Here is a 16,754-nt window from a genome sequence, read left to right on the forward strand (position 1 = left end):
TCGGGTATCCGGACTATTTTAAAATATCCAGATCCGGATCATTATCCAGCGGATCTAAAATTTTAATATCCTTATTCGGATCCGGGATTCTCGGATATCTTGGTGTCGGATATCCTTTTAAAAATTGTAATATCTGGCGAATATCCGGATCCGGATTTGGAGTCTTAAAATAAATAAAAAGATATTAATATATATAAAAGGGCAAATCTCCAAAATAGCACCTTTCTAAGTTTATATCACAAAATAGCACTCTAAAACTAAAATGACCAAAATAGCATTTTATCTTTTGAAAAATTTAAGTTTTTTTTTTTATTTTTTAAAATTTGAAATCTTATCCCCAAAACCTCACTTCTCAACTCTAAACCCTAAAACCTAAACTCTAAACCCTAAACCTTAAATTCTAAACCCTAAATCTCACCCCTTGAGTGCTATTTTTGTGACTTTTGGTCTTGAGTGCTAGTTTGGGAACAAAAACTTGATTTAGTGCTATTTTGGTCTTTTTCTCTATATAAAATATAAACATTAATTTAAAAATAAAAAAAACATATATAATGTTTTTAATTATTTCTATGTATAATTTAACAAAATTTACATAAAATTTATATATACTATTTTAAAAATGAAAATATATTAAATAAAATTAATTTTTATATATAGATATTACTATTTTTGAGATATTTATTAATAAAGCTTACAAATTTACCAAAATGCCAAAAATGTGAGAAATGCGGTGTATAGAGCGAAAACCAAAAGCAAAGAAAAAGAATGATTAGAAAAAGTTAAAAAGGAAGAGTAGTAGTAGTTAGAACGTCAGAACTCAGAGCGTCGCTTCAGAGGAAGCTTTCAACATTCTTCAAAAATGGCAGATTTAAAAATCGGTCAAACTTTGCCTTCCGATCCAAAGTCTTCTTCTTTATTACAAATCTAACAGACCCATTGTCCACAATTCCCTAAACCTACATAATCTTCATCCTCCGATCATAATCTTCATCCTCCGATTTCCAAATGGCTTGTTTTTTGAACTGCGTGCGCTTCGATGTCACCAAGACGATCACGGACAAGCCCACAAGCAAAGAAGGATCTGTAGCCGTCTCCAGCGTCACCCGTTACAGCTGGGATGACGTTGAGGCTCTCACTTCCAATTTCTCTAGACTGATTGGCTCTGGTGGCTACAGCAGTATCTACATGGCTCGCTTGTCTAGCTCAGCCAAAGCTGCTCTCAAGGTTCACGTTAGCAGCCACCGTCTTTACAAGATCTTCAGACTCGAGCTTGATATCTTGCTCCGTCTTCAGCATCCCAATATCGTCAAGCTTCTCGGCTATTTCGACGATTCAGGTACCGCTTCTGAAACCAGTTTGTGGTTTGATCAAGACCACAAGTGATTAAGCCTGTCTTAGAATCTTTTGCATATGAATTGATGTTCTTCTTTTTCGTATATCAGAGGAAAATGGGGCTCTTCTTCTCGAATATCTTCCTCAAGGAAACCTACAGGAGAATCTACATAGCAACAGCAAACAAGTCTTGCCATGGAGGAACCGCGTCGCCATTGCGTTTCAGCTAGTTCAAGCCATTGAACACATTCACGAGAAATGTATCCCTCAGATCGTGCACGGGGACATCAAATCTTCCAACGTACTTCTAGACAAAAACTTCAACTCTAAGCTCTGTGATTTCGGGTCAGCTAAAGTCGGGTTCTCTTCAATGGTTCAGCCTTCTGCGATCTCACCAAGATCCAGACATGTTACGATGGTGGGATCTCCGGGCTACACAGACCCTCACTACTTAAGAACCGGGGTTGCTTCTAAGAAGATGGATATGTATGGGTTTGGAGTTGTAGTTCTTGAGTTGATTTCCGGAAAAGAAGCGCTTTCTGCTGGCAATGGCGAGATGCTGGTTCATGTATAGACATTACAGAAGACAGTGTGAGAGGGTTTTTGGATCCGAGGATGTTAAGAGATAGCATTGATATCGATGAAGTGAAGACAATGCTTGGTGTGGCTGCGCTCTGTATCAGCAGCCCACCATCTCTAAGACCTTCAGCTTCTCAAGTGACGGAAACTCTCATACAGAAGATCCCATCTTTGAGTTTCCTTGGTTCTGGTAAAAGAGTGTAATTTGAAGGCATCCAATGATTTGGATGGCGTTTAAATTTTTGTTTGAATAGGGCTGTGTGAAACTATGTAAATAACTAAATACTCTTTGTTTTCTGATGTGAATAGGATGGATTCGAACTTGTATTGAGGGGTGTCAATAGCTGAATTTTACCATAAACGCCAAACACTTCTTGCAACTTTTACATACAAAAACTAATTATACAAATTTAAAGGGAGTCTATCCTTAATGGATCAGCCTCTGGGTCTTCTTTGTGATTGCTGTCTGAAAATCAGAGAAAGAGATATTGTTTTCATGTCAATGTGATTGTGGTATATGGAAATATGTTTAAGAGAAATTGAATTTGGTATCTATGTCACCAAAAGTGCATAGTTTAAAACTCTAAAGTTAAACATACTTGACCTGGAATAATAGAAGGATGGATGACCTATCAGAAATTATTTGCGATAATGTGCGAACGAGGTCAAAACTAGAAATGACAAATGTTGAGATCATTAAATATAGTTAATAGACAAGTCCAAACATTGCGAACGCTGATGGACTTGTTAACTAAGTAGTTAAGCTTTACATTATCATGCATGCAACTCATTAGGCAATTGTAGAATTATAATTCCAAGTTTCCTGAATAAAAACCCTAAGTCTAACAATTTCCTTTTTAAGTACCAAAACCTCAATCAATCTATTGAACAAACACTTGTACAATATAAAACTGCAATTTACATTTAAATCTCTGAAACCATCTAGCTTAACAAATCATATTAGATTTCTTAGGTTTTCTAGCTCCCTGTGAATTCGATCCCTAAGTACTACAACTCGACCTCTTATTTGAGAGAGTAAAAATCACTCCTTAGGATAATTTGAGTGGTATCAAATTTGGCGCCATTGCCAGGGAGCTTTGATCGCCTATTCGATCTAATTTTTGTTAAGTTTCTGAAACAATTTTTTTTTCTTTTGGATTTTCAGGTACATGCCCAGCAGTACTAGAAGCAACAAGGAAACCCAACTACTATTCTCACCAGATCCTGCAAGTTTAGAGCGTTCAATCCGCAAAGAAGTGCTCTCCTCATCGATCGACAACAACACCGGTTCGTCACTCGATTTCGTTCAACCACCGTCAACCCATACACTAGTCCCGTTGACCAATACTCGTTCACCACCGTCGACCGAAGACACTCATCTTCCATCGACCGACATCATCCATCCGACATCGATCGATACTCTATCCCAGACATCGATCGATACTGAGCCACGCGACATGGTTGCCACACTGATACTTGTTCGAGATGATAATGGTGACCTGCATGACCAAGATGGTCATCTGCGTAATGCAGTAGGTCAGAGAATAGATGCTCATGGGGCTGCAATCCCTGAGTCTGATGCTAATGCTACAAGAACTACTTTACCTGTAGATGAGACTGCGACCCAACACGTTGGCTGACTACAACCGTCCAGATCAGTTCTAGACCAACAGATCAGCCATTCGTCCTCCCACTATTCAGAGGGATTTTGAGTTGAAGGCACAATACTACACACTCGTGGGACAAATACCCTACCATGGATTGTCTCACGAGCATCCTATGGACCATCTGGAGAGGTTCGAGGATCTGATATCTGCTATAAAATTCAAAGGAGTCCTTGAGGATTATCTCCTATGGCTCTTCAAGTTCTCTCTTGCTGGAGAAGCTTCGCATTGGCTTAAGCAACTACCACCAGGATCTCTCACATCCTGGAACGGCATCAAGAATGCATTCTTATGCAATTTCTTTGATGAAGCACGTGTTGAAGACTTGAGGAGCAAGATTGTTACATTCACTCAGGAGCCTGCATAATCATTCAAAGGTTCTTGGATTAGATTCAAGTCTTATCAGAGAGACTGTCCACACCATGGATTCAACGAAGTACATCTGCTCAGTACTTTCTACAGAGGCATCGCGGTGCAATACTAGATGGCTCTTGATGCTTCCAGCAATGGGAACTTCAACACCAGGAATCCAGGAGAGGCAATGAAGGTCATTGAAAACCTAGCATCTAGCAACATCACCAAGAACACTGATTTTGAGAGGAAGAAGTCTGCCACCATCATTGGGAATGATCAGATGGATGAGGTGAAGGCAAAGCTGGACAGTGTTCACAAGCTTCTCAGAAAGCATGTCTACTTGGTAAAGCAGAGGAAGAAGAAGAGGTGAACTACATTGGTGGAACTGGATATCCAAGGTTCTAGGAACCAGGGTGGAAACATAAACTCCTATGGAAATAGGGATAATTTCAACCAGAGTTCGCAGTATCAGAAACCCTACAACAACAAGAATTATGGAAGTTTCTACTACCAGAAGCCACCGCCACCTACTCAAGAGAGAAAGATTGAAGAGATGCTTAATAGGGTTCTTGAGGCACATCAGCGAATGACAGTGGACTTCGATGGGAAGATTGATTCTTTCTACACCACCATGAACACAAAGTTTGAGACTTTGAGCACTCATGTGAAGAAGCTGGAGACGCAGGTTGTGCATACAGGAGATGCTGTCAAGAGGCAGGAAGCCTCGAATGATGTAATGAAATACCACGTGAATGCTATCATTGAGGATGATTTTTGGCAAGTGGTGAAGGAAGAGAAGCTGCAGGAAGGAGATTTCGAAGTGGAAAGTCTAATGAGTTTCGGTGGATTGCATTGGTGTCGATCGACGCCAGACTTTGAACATCGATCGACGTCGTGCAGTCCGAATCGATCGATAAGATCTCCAGAGCATCGACCGATGACTCACCAACGGAGTCATCCGCATCGTGCAATGCCATGAGGATCCTGACTCACGAGGAGTTCGCAGCAAAACACCCACATCTGCCCAGCCCTGATAACGTAAGAATCGCTTGACAAGCTGATACCTCCATCGGTCGACATGGAGAATCTATTATCGCTCGACAAACAGAGGCCGCCATCGATCGACAACCTCCAGCGCCTATCGATCGACGAGCACCTATTACCTACCGAATGCAGATGCCATAGATAGATGTGGCACGTCTTAATGCACTCAGGACCAAACCCAAACCTTCAGAAAACCCACCAGAGACCGTCATGACACCTTTAGATGATGGAGAAGATCATATGGAAGAGGATAGGGTTCTTACTGGAAGAACCCTAAGGAGAAGAAAGGATAAAGTGGCGAAACATATGAAGAGGGGGGCTAATGAAAAAGAAAAAGAAAATTTCCTAAAAAGAGTCTTCAGGATTCCTCTAGATAAGCCATCCGAAGATGCCTATTATTACCCACAGATTGTGGATGTAAAATAGAGAGAAAGAAGAAGACATCAAGAGAATGTTATGTGAAGCTAGAGAAAAGATGAGGATGAGGATTACATTGAAGAAGAAGAGTGATCTTGGGAAATTTGCAATACCATGCACGGTGAAGGGTATTGAATTTTCACATGCCATGTGCTACATAGGACCATCAGTCTGCATCCTACCTAGGGTTATGGCAGACCATCTGGCTCTGCAGGTAGAGCCTTCGCAGGAATTGTTCACTTTTGTGGATTGTTCCCAGAAGAACTCAAGAGGAATTGTAAGACACCTAGAGGTGTAGATTGGTAATGTCCTAGTTCCAGTTGATTTTCATGTCTTGGACATCAAGGTAAACTGAAATTCTTCTCTACTACTTGAGAGAGCTGATACCACTCAAATTACCCTAAGGAGTGTTACTCTCATCAAAAGAGTCTCAGATGTAGTACTTAGGGATCGAATCCACAAGGAGCTAGGGAATAATTAAATCTAGTGTTTATTAATTCTAAGAGTTGTAAATGTTTAAATGAAATAGCAATAGTAACAAGCGAAGTAAATAGTAAATGTAACTTGATTGGAAATGATATTAGATGCAGGGCCACTATTCAGGTGTTGGAGATTATAATACCTATAGATGCCTATTTGTTGCATGCATGATATGTTAGAGCTCAACCCCTTAACTCAGTGATCCGTTGTCGCATGACCTGGTGCCAGCCTAAGTTGTCATAGGGGATGTACGTTCACAAGGTCAGCATTGACAACGTTCAAGATAGGCTACAGAACATCTCCAATATACTTGAGAAGATGGATGACAAAATGGAAAAGAAATGATGAGGCCACAAGAAGTTTCATTGCATCTTGGTTCAGAATGTACATAGATGATGTGGATGCTTGTTTTCCAACAAGCAGCTGCTTCTCCACCCAATAGCCAATCACTACCACAGTCAAGCTAAATGACTATAACCAAGCACTGTGTGGGAGGCAACCCACTATTAGGTATTTTATTTTGGTTTTATTAGCTAGCATTTATTTACTTTCGTTTTATTTCTTTCAGATTTAGGAGAACCAAGTAGGAGGACCTGAATATCGACCGCCGATGGGACGTCGACATCGCTCGACATAGACAACCACACGACGATCGATGTAATATTTACCCACCGATCGATATCTAATCCGGTCAGATGTATCTTCCTTACTTATTACATTTTGTACATCATGAACTATTCCATCATAACTCCGGCTGAGTTACACTGGGACAGTGTAATTTAAGTCTAGGGAGAGATTTACTGATATAATTTATTTTATTCTTATATAAAAGAAATTTTAATAAATTATGCTAAGCTATTGAAAATAAGGACTATATCTTATATTGATTTAAGCTTGAATATCTAACCAATTTTTAGCACCATTTTAGATTTATTGATTGCAGATAGCACTATAGATGCTAAAGCAGATCAACGTATCAACTGCACACTTGCCTTGACTGTATGAAGTAACCAAAGCTGATTTCCAACACTAAACCTGACATAACCGCTTGTCTTGGGGCTTGGTATATATGGATCGGATTCTTCAGAAAAGTCTGGAAGGTAACGCCTTGTGTAGATTATTTATCACATTTTCTCTCTCTAAAGTTCGACCCTAGAATAGTTAGTGAGTTATAAATAAATAAAAATAAATAAATAAAAAATAAGATCTATTGTTTACTTAGGATGAGTCTGAACAAGACTTGATGGCTAAAACCATTAAGGATTGATTCATAAAGACTCCAATAAAAGAGTTCGAAACGGGACTTGGAGGCGGCAATCTTCAAGACTCGCTTTCGCAAAGAACTCTTGGATATAAGTCAAAAAGAAGTGAACAGAGCTTGGTGGAAACCACCATTAAGTTTTGATTCATGGAAGCCTGTCAGATCTTGGTCACTGATCCTGCAATGGAAGCAGACTTTGACTCAAGAGAGAAAATTAGAGAGAGAAAAACTAGGAACTAAATTTTACCTGCAGCTCCAGATACTTGTCTAAAATCCTTGCATCCTATGATCGATACTCCCAAGGTAAAGCATTCACTTTATATTTATGCTAAGAAATGAAATCAGTAGAGGGGATGTCAGACGTGAATTGATGAGTTGTGTTAGAGATGGTTGCTAAGCTAGGATATTGCATAGTGTGCTTCTGTGATTAGAACTTTTTAAATGTGGTTGCAAAATTGTTGAGGAAAAGATTTATGTGCTTTAAAATCTTAAGTCCCTAATATTTTCAAACCTCTTTCAGAGAGATTGTCTTTATGTTTTGCTTGAGGACAAACAAAAAGGTAAGTCTAGGGGAGTTGATATACCTTGGATTTGACCCGTTTTCATCCATGGTATATAAGTGTTTTACTATATATATATCTACGTTTTCTACTCTTCTAGGTATGTTTTCAGGTTCAGGTGCATTTCGGGTAAAGCTATGACTTTGGAGCATTTTGGAGCTTAAAGGACGTTTCACCCGAGCTGACCATGTAGAGGTCGACGAGAGGAAGAACAATCGATCGATGCGCATCCAGTGCTGACGATCGATACCAGGAGATGCCTCGACAGATGAAGATTAATATCGCTCGATGTACACAAGTACCATCGATCGATGTCGAGACATCAGACACGCGACATTTTGGATCAAGCGGACTTAAAACCCAAGGCCAAGCCAAATTACGAAAATGCCCTGACGAGTTTTTAACCTAGTAGATTATATACTGCCTAAGTGTTTTGACGGCAGAAGAGCTTTTTAGTTACAGTTTTACTTTGAGAGAGAAGAGAGAGTTTTGGAGAGAAGATCACTTGTGATTGGAACTCCTTGTTTCTATTTCTTTTCATCTATTCTATGAATTCTCATTTCATTGTTATGAATTGCCCCAAACTATAGGTTTGTGGGATTAGCCCTAAACTATAGATATGCCTTGTTGTGATATTCATGATGGATTTGTATTCATTGCTTTTTTAGCCTAGCTAACTAGAACTTGATCATAGGATTGCATACTCAAGCACCCTTGTTATCCCATCTTGACATCTATCTATCATATTAGGACTGTTAGAGAGGGTTAACCGCCAATTTAGTATCTTAATAGGGCATATCATACTCGCGCATAGGCCTGGCTAGAACCCATCGATCGATGTCCTCAACTGACTATCGGTCGACGTAGGCAAAGGTGTATCGGTCGATGTCCCAATAGGACCATCGATCCACACTCTTTCGTTGTCAACATACTAACCGTTGAGACACGAGATCTAGCCTGTTAACCAGTGAAACATGCGACAGCTGATCACTGAGTTATGCGATTGAGCTCTAACATATCATGCATGCAACAAATAGGCATCTATAGGTATTATAATCTCCAACACCTGAATAGTGGCCATGCATCTAATATCATTTCCAACCAAGTTACATTTACTATATACTTCGCTTGTTACTATTGCTATTTCATTTAAACATTTACAACTCTTAGAATTAATAAACACTAGATTTAATTGTGCCCTAACTCCTTGTGGATTCGATCCCTAAGTACTACATCTGAACCTCTTTTGATGAGAGTAACACTCCTTAGGGTAATCTGAGTGGTATCACTATGCAAGGGGAATTGGTGGAGATTCAGAGCTACATTGCCCGTCGGCCAGAAGCATCGTCATCCATCGACAGACACAACAACAAATCGACCAACATTCATCATCGAACATCGGTTGACAACACTACAAACCGAGGCCGGCTAGTACCAAAGATGACATCAGACAAGTCCGACACACATTACCATGGAGAGGAGATGTCAGCAGACATTTACGCCACACTTATAAGAAATCAGTTCAACCTTGAGAGTCTTGAAGAAAGATTGCAGAGGATGGAAAACACAACTGCAAAATGAAAGAAAAATGGCGTAGAGAGGATGACGCTATGAGAGACTTCACTGGTACATGGTTCAACAAGAGGAAAGAAGAGATGGATACTTGTTTTCCAACAAGTTCCAGCATTCAACACTACTAGACCAATCACCTCCAATGTCAAGCTAAATGACTATAACAAAGCGCTGAGTGGGAGGCAACCCACTATTAGGTAATATTTATTTAGTTTTTATTGATATACTATTTATTTTGGTTTTTAATTATTGAAGGTTAAAAAGAAAAAAAAAAGAGAGATCCAAGTAGACGATTGCCGTGAATATCGACCGACGAGAAGCTGTCGACATCGATTGACATTGTCTAACCTACCGCGACCGATATCAACATCCCTACATCATTCGACATCCATTCTGATCTGGTATATCGTTCTAACTTGTTACATTGAGTCCTTATGATTTAGATATCACCATAACTCCGACTGAATTTACACTGGGGATAGTGTAGTTTAAGTCTGGGGGAGGTTTACTGATAGTAATTTATTTATGAGTTTTATTTAAAAAAAATTCAAAAAGTTTTATTGAGTCAAGAAGGGGATAATGAACTTATAGATTTTGCTTGTTATCTAACCACTCTTTAGCACCATTCTAGACTTACGGATTGAAGATAGTACTAAAGATACTAAAGTGGATCAACCTATCAACTATTCACACTTGCTAAGATTGTTTGAAGGAACCAAAGCTGACTCCCAACACTATACTTGACACAACTACTTGTCTTGGGGCTTGGTATGCATGAGATCGGATTCTTCAAACAAGTCTGGAAGGTAAAGCCTTATTGTGTAGATACAATAATCACCCTTTGTCTCTCTATTTTTGAAATTATAGATAGATAGAAAAAAAATTATTATTATATCTATTAGAGATTTATTAAGAAGGAATTCAAATATGACTTGATGGCTACAACCATTAACGCTTGCTTCATAAGAATTCTATAGGGAAAGGATTAGAACAAGACTTGGTGGTTACAACCATTAAGGCTTGCTTCACAAATAATCCTACGATATAGGTCAAAAAGAAGTGAACATGACTTGGTGGCAACCACCATTAAGGCTTGATTCATGGAAGCCTGTTCAATTTTGGTCAATGATCTTGCTAAATAAGCAGATTTTGACTAAGAGAGAAAATTAGTAGAGAGAGAAGATATGAACTAATGTTTACCTGCAGGTCAAGATACTTGTTTGAAAGTCCTTGCATCCTATGATCGATACCCCCAAGGTAAAACCTACACTTTTATTTATGCAAAAAAATAAGGTTGGTAGAGAGGAATGTCAGACAAGATTTGCTAAGTTGTTGGCTAGATGAATTTGGTTGCTAAGCTAGGATATGGTAAAATGTGCTTTTATGATTAAGACCTTTTATATGTGGATTGCAATATTGTAGAGGTTATGATTCTAAGTTTTAAATCATGTGAGTCTCTGCTGTTTTAAAACTTCTTTCCGAGAGACTGCCTGTTTGTTTTGCTTAAGGACAAGCAAAAAGGTAAGTCTGAGGGAGTGGATAGACCATGGATTTGACCAATTTTCATCCATGGTTTATAGGTGTTTTTACTAATAATTATTATATTATACAGTCTATTTATTATATTTATAAGATCAGGAGTGATTTGGAGATAATTGATGATTTTGGAGCATTTTGGAGATATTTGGAGTAAGCACCCGAGAAGACCATCAACCTCGACCATCGGTCGATATTGGAGAGGAATAATCGATCGATGTTCATATCTTGACATCGATCGACAGTGAAGGCGCATAAACCCCATTTGGTCACAACCATCTTTAAGCCCAAGTCTTCACCAATTTACAAGATTACCCCTAACGAGTTTTAACCTAATTATATAAGCTTTACTACCATGTTAGAGGCAAAATGTGATTTTCTTGTTTTGTTATTTTCACAGCAATGTTTTCTAGGATTTTGGTAGAATGGAGAGAAGATCCAAAGTTATAATTTGTGATTGGAACTTCATTATTATCTATTTACTATTCTAATAAAGTTTTCTTATCTAATTGATGTTATGAATCGCTTAGCCATGTCTGAGTAGTTTCATTGTTAGATTTTAAGGTTTAAATAGGTTAGGAGAGATTAACCCCAACTATAGATTGCTGAGTTGTGGTAATTGTCATTAGGATTGTTCATTAATACATGTCTTTAGATTAGCTACCTAGAACATGCGCTAGGATTGATAGATAAAAGCGAGAGCTTCATTCTCATCCTGAAAACATTTTAACTGAGCTAATTTTCTTGCTATGAGTAAGGCGAGAGTTGATCTAGTGAGCTTAGTAAGCATTCATTCAACCCGCACATAAAGCTTAACTAGAAGCGCGTCGATCGATATCATCATTGAATAATTGATTGACGGAGCGAAAGATGTATCGATCGATATCCCTATAGGATTACCGATCGATACTTTTTATTGGTCGACATACGATAGTTGAGATCATTAGATCTAGTTAATAGACAAGTCCAAACATTACGAATGCTGTTGGACTTGTTAACTAAGTAGTTGAGCTTTACATTATCATGCATGCAACTCATTAGGCATCTGTAGGATTATAATCCCAAATATCTTGAATAAAAATCCTAAATCTAACTATTTCCTTTTTAAGCACCAAAACCTCAATCAATCTATTGAAGAAACACTTGTTCAATATAAAACTGCAATTTACATTTAAATCTATGAAACCATCTAGCTTAACAAATCATATTAGATTTCTTAGGTTCCATAGCTCCATGTGAATTCGATCTCTAAGTACTACAACTCGACCTCTTATTTGAGAGAGTATAAATCACTCCTTACGATAATTTGAGTGGTATCAATCGCCGATCGACACTTCCATCAGAACATCGATCGGCATTCTTCCACAAGACATGGTTGCGACTTTAATCCTATAGCGGGATGAGAATGAAGACTTGCATGACCAGGAAGGTTATCTGCGTAATGCAGCAGGCCAGAGGTTAGATGATCATAGGGCTGTAATTCCTGATCAAGATGCTAAAGCCCATGCAGTTGCTCAAGCTGTAGATGAGGCTGCTCGACCTAGATCAGTACTACGCCAACAGATCTGCTATTCGTCATCCTGCTATTCATAGGAACAATTTCGAGCTGAAATGTCAATACTTTACACTCGTGGCGCAGACACCATCATGTGTTCTATCACACGAGCATCCTATAGACCATCTGCAGCGGTTCGAGGATCTGGTTTCTGCCGTTAAAGCCAATGGAGTCTCTGAGGACTATCTTTTATGCAAACTCTTCATGTACTCACTGGCTGGAGAAGCTTCGCGTTGGCTTAAGCAGTTACCACCAGGATCTCTCACATCCTAAGCTGAAATCAAGAATGCGTTCGTGCGCAATTTCTTTGATGAGTCACGAGCAGAGGACTTAAGAAGAAAGATTGCTATATTCACTCATGAGCCTACAAAGTCATTTAGAAGCTCTTGGATGAGATTCAAGTCCTATCAAAGAGACTGTCCACACCATCGATTCAATAAAGTGCAGCTGCTCAGCATGTTCTTCAGAGACCGCTAGCAAAGGGAACTTCAACACTAGGAATCCAGAAAAGGCTGTGAGGCTAATTGAGAACTTGGCGTCTAGTAAGAGCACCAAGAATACTGATTTTGAGAGGAGAAAATTGGCCACCCTAGGAAAAGAGGAGTTGGACGATGTTAAGGCTAAGCTGGACAATGTTCACAAGCTTCTCAAGAAGCACGTTAGCTTTGCAAAGGATATAGAAGCTGTAGATGTCAACAGTGATGGAGATTTGGAAGAGGATGTGAATTTCATCAGTGGTATTGGTTTTCAGAATCAGAAACCTGGGAATCATAGTGGGAACAGAAATTCCTATGGAAATAGACAGAGGAGTAACTTCAACCAGAGTTCATAGTTTCAGAAACCCTACAACAATAATAACTTCAACAACAACAGCAACATAAACTATGGAAACTCTTCCTATGAGAACGTGCCACCAGAGACTCGAGAAAGCGATAGAAGCAATGATTGATCAAGTTCTTGAGTGTCAGCAGAAGCTTATGGTGAATGTCAATGGGGAGATAGATGATGTCTACACAGAGCTGAATGCAAAGTTTGAAACTTTGAATACACATGTGAAGAAGTTGGAGACACAAGTGGTTCAAACATGAGAAGATGTTAAGAAGAAAGAGACCTTCATCAAGGGTAAAGTAGATGAAGCACTGAAGTACCACGTGAGTGCCATCATATAAGATAATTTATGGCAAGTGGTTAAGGAGGTGAAGCTTCAGGAGAGAAAATTCTAAGTTGAAAGCTCTATGAGCTTCGGCAAGTCACATTGGCGTCGACCAAAGCCATGAGTTGAACATCGATCGATGGACACATACAAACACTGATCGATACCTTCTATTCATCATCGATCGACGGAGTCAGTTGCATCATGCGAGACAGTGAGAATCCTGACCCATGAAGAATTGACAGCTAAGAACCCTCATCCACCCAGACCATTTATTGTAAACATCGATGCGAGTAAGTCACCGATCGACGGAGAGAATCAACCGGCGATTGACAGTCAACTCCAGTTATTGATCGACGAACACCTCTCTGGTACCAAGTGAAACTTTCAAATAATCGTTGTAACACGATTAAATGCACTCAGAAACCCATCTCAACCTTCATAGACATCAATAAAAAACATCAGTGAGCAATCTAAAGATGCACCAGAGCCTATGCAAGTTGATCAGACTACTGTGGGAAGGACCTTGAGGAAGAGGAAAGAAAGGGTTCCTAAGCATCTGAAGAGAGGAGCTAATGATAAGGGGATGGATAGTTTCACAAAGAGGATTCTAAGGATCCCATTGGATAAGCCATTTGAAGAGGTTTACTTTACCCACAGGTTGTGGATGTTCTTCAGAGAGACCAAAGAAACGGAAGAAGACATTAGGAGAATGTTCCACTAGGTCAGAGAAAAGATGAGACAGAGGATTACACTGAAGAGGAAGAGTGATCCTGAAAAGTTTGTGGTACCATGCTTGATAGGAGGCACTGACTACCCTAGTGCGCTCTGCGACACAGAATCTTAGTCAGCATTCTACCTAAGGTGATGGCAGACCATCTAGGTTTGAAGATAGAGCCTTCAGAGGTTTCATTCACTTTTGTGGATTGTTCTCAGAGGAACTCAAGAGGGTTCATCAGAAACCTTGAGGTGCAGATTGGTAATGCAGTAGTTCTAGTAGACTTTCATGTCCTGGACATCAAGCTCAACTGAAATTCTTCTCTATTACTTGGGAGAGGCTTCATGGCTATTATATGAGCAGTATGCAACATGCATACCAACAAGTTGTGCCTGACACTCGTAGACCCTATTGTCTACTATGATCCAGTGAGAGTTGTCAAGCAACAGATGGGCTACATGGAGATTGGAGATGATCTATGATTCATTGCAGTATGCCACTGCGACCATGAAGCTGAACAGGAATCGGAGGTTAAAACATCGATCGACACTCAACCTGACATATCGATCTACGCTCAGCTTGTAGCGACGATCGACAAAGAGTTCGAAGCACCGATCGATAGTGAGCCTGCGAATGAGATAGAAAATTTTCCATAAGGATCTATCAACAGTTTGGAGAATGATTACTACCAACCTAGCTTCACAATTCACACTATTACACCTTCAAAGAGAAAGATCTGCGCAATGGAGCCAGATGAGTATGATGAGGACTACATAGAAGAAGAGATCATTGAATACTGTGGCCTTGCCATGCAAGAAGCAAGAGTTTTCAGGATTTCCCATGAGACTAGAGGGAAAACATTGATCGACGGAAACAACAAGACATTGATCAAAACTCATCACGGAATACAGCCAGACGCTAGAGCAGAAAAGTCAACATCGATCGATAGGAGAGGTAAACCATCGATCGATGGTCACTTCGAGTTTGGACATAGAGCCTATGATTCTAGTAGCAACAAAATATTCATGTGGGAAAGAAAATATGAGTACGGCGTATACAGAGACGAGCATGAATATGCATGAGCGCCAGATGGCAGAATCATTCATGTGTCTAGGAAAGACATCAGAGACATTCTGGTAAGAGCTACAATGCATGGACAAGCTCAAATCTGTTTACCAGAACATGCAGAGAAGTTCACCCGAACCTTGCCAAAGCTAAGAAGTTACAGCAGAGCAGACATTGATGATATAATACATGAGATCTACAGAGCCCAGGAGATGTCACTGGATGACACCTACAAGAGGCTCGATGATGTCTATTACCCACTCAATGACAGCATTGATAGACTGACTACACGCATGGATGGGCTAAAAGAGGAGATGGACATGATTCGGATGCAGAATGCAGTCGGACCAGAAGCATCGATCGACGGTTACACTCGACCATCGATCGACGATATGCACACATCTTCGCGGGGAAGACTGGTAACAGTGAAGTTGTTAGAGGACAAGCTTGATGAGATTAATTTTTCTCAAAACTCGATGAGAGAAGACTTTTCCCAGAGATTGGAGGATGTCAAAGAGACAATTCACGCTAGACATAGAATGCAGCAAGGCTGTATGGGAAACCTTCAGAACCGGATGCATGTCAATGAGGTTGATAAGGAGATATATACTGAAAAATAAGTGGACCAGAGGAGATGAAGCCATAAGAAGATTCATTGGTACATGGTTTTAGATGAGCAAAGAAGATGTACACACTTGTTTCCCAACAAGTAGTCATCCACCTCCTTACTAGCCAACATACTTCCAGAGTCAAGCTAAATGACTATAACAAAGCGCTGAGTGAGAGGCAAACCCCCTATTAGGTAATTGTTTCTTAGTTTTACTTCAAATTATTACCGATTTTTGCATTTAATCTATTGCAGGTCAAAAAAAAACAAAAAGAGACCCGAGGAGACGATTGCCCAGCCTATCGACTGATGAGACCTAGTCGACATCAATCGACAGTACAACACCAGCACCGATCGACGGACACTTTATTGTGTCGATCGACATCAAACACCAACAGGCAGGTATATTGTTCTACCTTGTTAATTATGCACTTATGATTTATTTTGTCGATTGACATCAAACACCAACGGGCAGATATATCGTTCTACCTTGTTAATTATGCACTTATGATTTATTTCTCACCAACCTTCGACTAGATATACACTAGGAAAAATGTAATTTACGTATGAGGGAAGTTTACTGATATCTAGTTTATTTTATGAGTTTTATAAAATATTTTTAAAAAAGTTTTTATGGAGTCAAGAAAGAGATAATGAACTTTACAATTTCACTTATTATCTAACCACTCTCTAGCATCACTCTTAGATTTATTGACTGCAGAGTGTATTAGAAATACTAAAGTGGATCACCTGCCAATTATCCACACTTGATGAAAATGTTTGAAGGAACTAAAGCTGATCTCCAACCAAAATGAGCTTAATCGGCTTGTCTTATGGCTTGGTATACATTAGATCGT

At 39.5% G+C, this 16,754-nt stretch overlaps 1 protein-coding gene across 1 annotated transcript; it reads left to right on the plus strand.

Moving 5' to 3' along the window:
- Positions 1-584: 584 nt before the first annotated feature.
- On the plus strand, positions 585-2,252 carry LOC103853555 (probable receptor-like protein kinase At4g10390). Its single transcript, XM_009130466.3, is given in 3 exon segments — positions 585-1,336; positions 1,443-1,901; positions 1,904-2,252. Coding segments are annotated over 3 exon segments (1,002 nt in total). The 5' UTR covers positions 585-1,005; the 3' UTR covers positions 2,116-2,252.
- The last annotated feature ends 14,502 nt before the right edge of the window (positions 2,253-16,754 follow it).

This window comes from Brassica rapa, chromosome A02 (genome assembly GCF_000309985.2).
Source record: "Brassica rapa cultivar Chiifu-401-42 chromosome A02, CAAS_Brap_v3.01, whole genome shotgun sequence".
NCBI classification, from domain to species: Eukaryota; Viridiplantae; Streptophyta; class Magnoliopsida; order Brassicales; family Brassicaceae; genus Brassica; species Brassica rapa.